The 6,828-nt window shown below is 36.2% G+C and overlaps 1 protein-coding gene across 1 annotated transcript in view; it reads left to right on the forward strand.

The window, feature by feature from the left end:
* The window catches only part of thsd7aa (thrombospondin, type I, domain containing 7Aa), a 121,812-nt gene that overhangs the window by 74,975 nt on the left and 40,009 nt on the right, over positions 1-6,828 (forward strand). Inside the window, exon 7 of the mRNA XM_016530399.1 lies at positions 4,147-4,341. Within this exon, the coding sequence (XP_016385885.1) occupies positions 4,147-4,341 (195 nt within the window). The remainder of the gene's footprint in view (positions 1-4,146; positions 4,342-6,828) is intronic.

Genomic DNA, 6,828 nt, shown 5'->3' on the forward strand with positions numbered 1-6,828 from the left:
TATATATATATATATATATAATCAAATAAATGCAGTCTTGGTTGAGCATAAGAGACTTCTTTCGAAAATATAAAAAAAAATCTTACAGATCCCAAAATCTTTAGTGGTAACATACATGCAAACAAAAAAAACATGAAACACAAATGACTTAATATTGCTTATGCTCTCTGTGTATTTAGAGTTATTACATTGTTTACTCTTACTGTTTGAGAAGCTTTTGTCAAAAGCCACTTTTATATCTAATTATGTAGTGCTGGAAAATCTCCCATCTGTCTTGGTTTTGATTTACATTATTTATACAGCCTAAAACTTCATCGATATTTGATAAATGAAATGACCCAGCTATGTTGTACTAACAGTTTTTTAATGGGATTTTATGGACGAACACTTCGCTCTCGTTGATGAGGGAGTGAAATTCAGTGCCGCAAACCTGCAATTCTGATTCATCCGATCTAATTAATTTCATATAATAGAGACTAGAGCATAGCTGAGTGAATATTTTAGCAAACTAAATGGAAAGCCTGTCTCCAACTTGTGGAAATGAAATAGGTTCATTCAGCGAGCTTATCAAAAATAATTAACCTTAAATTATTGTGGATATGAGGGACAAGTAGAATATTCCGTTTTTTAAAATAGAACCACCAACTCTGTGACTTCTTTTTCTTTGCCTTCCGTATTGTTAATGTCTTGTCTGAAGTTGCGGCTCGACTCGGCTTGCATTAATGAATCAATTATGAGCGCACACCGTAATTGTATTTTACATCCTCACATTTCGCTCCTTGTTCCAGTAAATTTCAGTGTGCGGACATGGCAATTACTGCGACATTCCAGAACCTCAGCATTCACATCGCTAATGAGGACTCGGGGGAGAGAGAAAGGTGGAGAGTAAGGACAGAAAGAGAGAGGCAGAGAAAGGCTCCTGTGTGTGTATGTGTGTCTGTGTGCAACTCAATCAGTTTTGCAAGGCTCATAATCAAGCATCCCATTCACACCAACTGAAGGTGTCATACTGCATGTGCCTCAGCTGTCACCACAGAGACGACTGCCACCTCCCCCCGACCCTCCAACCAACCTCATCTCCCAGACAGTTACCCTGAAACACCTTCCTTAACATGCCACGTGTAACAACTGTACTTTATATAGCACACAGATTCTATAGCTTTAGCAGCCATGCATTAAACAGTTTGATGACCATTTAATTAAATAAAGGAACTGATCACCCTGTATTAACCCTAAAATGCATAGCTCAATTTTCTCCTCTTGAATAATACGTATATGTGGGTCAAAATGGTCCGGGATAAAATATGATGCATGCATGCTATAGCACTGCTTGTTTTGTCATTGAAATGGTAATTTAATGATTTAGGTCAGATTTTGCCTGGGGAACAAAATGCCTTAATTAACATACTAAATATGTCGTTTCAAACCTGTATGACTCTCTCTCTTCTGTGGAACACAAAAGAATATATTTTAAAGGATGTTTTTACTTGTTTTGTCTATACAGTGAAAGTCAGTGGAGTCCAAAACAACATCTGACCCCATTGACTTTCGATGTACAAAATTTTTTTTTAAATATTGTGTTTCGGGAAAAGAAAATTAGTTATAAAGTATTGGCAAAAAAAAGGAAGGTGTAACAATACTGGGTAAATCACAAAGACATACTTTTGTTCCTTTTTTACATTTTGTAAATACAGTATATACTATGAACTTTCCCTTTTATAGATCATGTGGTCTGACAGTTTTCATATTATTTGTCCATATATGAATATATGAAAACATATATCCAAAAACTGAAAGGAACACTGGCCATTACTCTGTTCCTCCCTGCAACACATTGACCCATTTAAGTCCAGATACCTTGCTGTAGTGAGGAATAATAATATGATTTGTTCAAGGTCACCTCTTTCTTTGTCCTGCCTTGCAGACGGGTAGATGGTGAATATGTTGTTCTGGCACCAGTGGCGAGTTGCCTATATAAATGAAATTAACTCTGTTAGTCCCTCAGAGTCAGTCTGCATTTAGCTGAACTCCCTCTCTCCCTCATTAACTTTGGGAAGAGTAGTGTGCAGCCTCATCAGAATGTGACAGTGCTCAATAGAGGAAATGTCAGATGCCGTCTGGTACTTTTCCATCAGGGGACAGTCAGACGCAGGTGAGGCTTAACACTCTGAGATGTATAAGGGCTAGACGTACAGCTGATATTTCATTTTCCCCAGCATGTACTCACTGAGTTATTCATGAGGACAGTTGATTTGTTTTTTCCCCAAGTCTGTGAGATTTGCCTTATGTGCAACTTTTTCTTTTCTTTTCTTTTCTTTTCTTATTTTTTTTTTTAATCCAAGATGGTGACCAGATAATGGGCTAAGCTAAGCTTTAAACTTCTAAAAAGGCACATAAATGTCTGAATGGACTGTAATGATTATTTTTTTCTTGACGTGAACTGCTGTGTATAAATACCAGCGGTGTGCAGAAGTCTAACTCTTTCCCACTCCCAATCTCAACCAATCCTCATTGTTCCCTAGTGCCTCCTCTCTTCTCTCAATTATTGATTCCTGTTGTCTGGTGCTGATGAGAATAGATCTGTTGTGTCCCATGGGGTCCCGCAGTGTCATCTGACTCAGTGGGATTTCTGTCAATTTGGGCTTTTTTTTGCAGGGGTGGGGATCACCGATCGATACAGGGGCTGGTGCACCAGATACAGAGGGGTTGGTGTCCAAAACTAGGTCTTTCAGATGACCTCTGTGAGCAAAGTATGTTTTGTTGTTTTGTTTTTTTCTTGTTTTACTTTGATTTGATCAGATCTGTTGTGTCCCATGGGGTCCCGCTGTGTCATCTGACTCAGTGGGTTTCACCGATCGATACAGGGGCTGGTACACAGTCCACAGAGGGGTTGGTGTCCAAAACTAGGTCTTTCAGATGACCTCTGTGAGCAAAGTATGTTTTGTTGTTTTGTTTTTTTCTTGTTTTACTTTGATTTGATCGTTTGATTTTCTTTTTGCTCTGATTTTTTTTTTATTGTTTCTTGTTTGTTTTTTTGTTTTTTTGTTTTTTGATGGTTTGATTTTCTTTTTGTTTTATGTTTGTTTTGTTTTTATTTTTGTTTTGTTTTATTTTATTATTTGTTGTTGTTTGATTTTGCTTTGTTTTATTTAGTTGCTATTATATATTTGTTGCTAACAATTAAACTAATTTAATAATAAATAATTTTGTTGTTATAAAAAAAAATATATATATATTGATCCATTCATGTATAAGACATAAAGATTTAAGTTAAATGTTATACACTAAAAACATGTCACAATATACATTACGTAGCTGCAATTGCTGCATTGGTTGTTTTTCTTGGACAGCATTTACGTATAATCACATGTGATTGTGTGATTGCAAACATCGCCGGATCATCGTCCCTCTTGGGTGCACAGCTGTCACATCCTGTTTGACATTGAAAGAGTAATCTAAAATTTATGTGCAAGAAGCCCATTAAAGTCTACTGAACTACTTTCTACTGTTAAATTTTTAGGCTTAATGCATGCCATAACTATGCAAAGGGCTTCTATATGCAATTTACCCTTGTCCTTGGAGATTTTTAATCTAGAAATTAGCAATGGGTCATTAGTAAAAGGGACACAACTGAGAGTGTTGTCCTGTCCCTATGATAATAGGGGCCCACTAAGGTCTTATATGTTATAGGGGACATTGGGAACATGCCCATCCAAATGTTGTCTTGGGCCCTTTGAATTTTATCAATGTTCCGGTTTATGCATACATATACTGTATGCAGTGTTAATGTGTAAATGGGTGGTTTTCACTGAGTGTTTGTGTACCGTGCACAGTCTGGCATGGAGTAGAGATGACAGCACTTGGCGGTGCATCACTTGCACAGTGTGAATTATCTGTGTGGGTAGATTTATTTATGCACTGAGTGAGATGTGTATTAATCTTCACACAATTTAACACAGCATCAAATGAGTGAGGTTTCGCTTTGCTTGACTTTTGTCTTTTTGGAACCCATTTGTGTATTTCTATGTGGATATTAGTTTTTAATTTGCTAGAGTTTGCCCTTTCATACTCAAATGTTTGGTGGTTTTCCGGGATCCTTATTTAGGATGTGAGAATATAACAGACCCCGTGTTTTGTTGTTCTCAGGTGAATATGTGGACATGCAGCTGTGCCGGGACGCCATCCTTCCCATGCCTGTGCTGTGCGAGGTGCCCTGCCCCAAAGACTGTGTGCTCAGTCCCTGGACTTCATGGTCTCTGTGCTCCAATACCTGCTCAGGGAAGAACTCGGAGGGCAAGCAGACCAGATCACGCTCCATTCTGGCCTACAACGCTGGGGACGGTAGGGTTTTTACTATTATCAAATCACTCTTATACCCTCTTCCCACTAAAATGGTGTGAGTTGAGCTGGTGTTTGGGCAGAGGATCTTCAAACACCTCTCAGAACTGGATTTCCACTGAGCTGAACAATGATGTACCTTACTATGTTGCTGCATTGCCTGCTCACAAACAAACAGCACTTTGCAGTCTTGTTTATGAGTCGTATGAGCATTTCATGTTCAAGAAATTTCTTATTGTCAATCTTTAATGAATAGAAAGTTCAGAAGAACAGTATTACAAATATCAAACATTACAAATATATTTACTGTCACTTTTGATCATTTTAATGCGTCCTTGCTGAATAAAGGTATTAATTTCATTACTGATCCAAAACTTTTGAATGGTTGTGTATTTTGACTTTTTAAAATTTAAATTAATTGCTTAAGAGCTTAAAGAACTTCTCTTGGTGCAGCAATAGTTATAACGATTCAAATTCGTAATGATTAAATCATACATATCTACTTTAAGAAAAAAAGGTACAAAAGCTGTCACTGGGGCAGCAGTACTTTTCAAAAGGTACTCTTTTGTACCTTTTAGGCACTAATATGTACACTTTAGGTTCTAATATGTACCTCTAAGGTACCACTATGGACTCTTTAAGTACAAAGGTCTACCATTTGTACCTTTATTTCTGAGAGTGTATGATACTTGTGATATCATTTTATTTTACACAAGCAGTTAAAATAAAGTATCTGGAGTTTTACTGAGAATATGTTTAACATTTAAAGTAATTATATTCAGCAATTTTATAAGCAGGTAGCAGCGGCTGCAGTGGAGTCGATATTTTTCAGCCTAAATCCACCATTTTTTGTGGTTCAGTATGTGGCATTGCTTTACTTGATGCCCTGTGTGTATCATGTGCTTTCTTTTCCTCGGAGCATCCTGCTGCTAAAAGTATTTAGCATTATAGCCCTTAGTCCAAAACTAGACTGTTTTGCCAGGGTCTCTCCAAAGATTCCTGCTTGTTTAGATATAATCAATCACCATCTTTTTTCTGCTTATGTGGATTTGTATGCTCAAGTAGACATGAGCAGATTGCAAATATCTTACCACACTTGCCCCCTTATGTTAGTTTAACATTCTTCCATGTGAGTGCAAAAGAAAAAAAAAAAGCCCATCACAAGGTAATGAAGGTCTCTGAGCATTAAGTGATTCAGACCTCAGGTGACCTCAGGCTGTAAGTGTGTATCTGATGTGTAATAGACTGATGGATAAGTGGTTGCTTTGGGCTAAAACCTCTTCCTTCCCTCCACCACTCACCGGCCATAAAATCCATTTCCACAAATATGCACCTTGAGGGAACAGGACTTGCACTGCTGACTGAGAGCAAATCGGCTTGGTTTGCTTTAACATCACATCATTTTACGGTCATGCTAGTGCCAGAATCAAAGGTAGTGTATTTGGTACATCTGTGGAGTGCGGTTGCTTTATATATTACAGTTTTAGCACAAATTGCACAAAATATGTGCACTGATGCTTTCTGCCCTGTGTCAAATTGTGCTACGTGCTGCGGTACTTGGATAATTAGCCTTCAAACGATTCAGGAGACGGTGGACCGAATTGATGACAAGCGACTGAGAAAGCAGGTGTGTGCTGACAGTAGCATGAAGTTTAGTAGATCCTGTTCTGCTTGTCATCTGCCTCTGTGTGAGGTGATGGCGAGAATAGTATGAAGCATTGGTCTTTTTCTGTCTATATAGCTAAGCCTCTCGGAGTAGGACCTAGCTGCCTCAAAATGAGCAGAAATTGTATTCTGACAGATCATTTATTAAATATTGGTAAATATATTGACAGGATAAATATTTTTTCACCACTTTTATTATTGTTGTTATTATTATTTATTTATTTAATTATTAAATTTTTTCAAAGAAATTGTGTTAACTTAAGATTATACATAGTAATTGAATTTAAGTAATTTGGTTCATGTTGTTAACATTAATTGAATATGTGTGATATAATATTTTTGATCAGATTTTCTCAATTTGATTATTTAAGACATCTTTTAAAGACATAATATTCATGATTATTTAATTCAGTTGACAGCCCAGTTTTTAAGAGTAAGAAATAAGTAAATTCTAAAAGAATGGTCAAACTGATTTGGGACGATGTTTACTGTAAAAAGTCATATATTAATTAATTTCCATTAAAATAAAATGTTTTTACTCTACTTTTAGATTCATTTGTTCATTCATTCATTCATTTTTTTTCATATTTTTTTGGAGAATTTTAATACTTTTATTGAGCAAATATGTATTAAATTGACGACACAAAATAAATAAAAAAACTTTTAAATATTAATAATAAGTTTATAATACTGTTTCTTGAGAACCATAAAAATGATTTCTAAAGGATCATGTGACACTGAAGACTTGAGTAATGACTGCTGAAAATTCAGCTTTGCCATCACAGGAATACATTACATTTTAATATATATATATATATATATATA

Source organism: Sinocyclocheilus rhinocerous, unplaced genomic scaffold, assembly GCF_001515625.1.
Source record: "Sinocyclocheilus rhinocerous isolate Xijiao unplaced genomic scaffold, SAMN03320098_v1.1 scaffold781, whole genome shotgun sequence".
NCBI lineage: Eukaryota > Metazoa > Chordata > Actinopteri > Cypriniformes > Cyprinidae > Sinocyclocheilus > Sinocyclocheilus rhinocerous.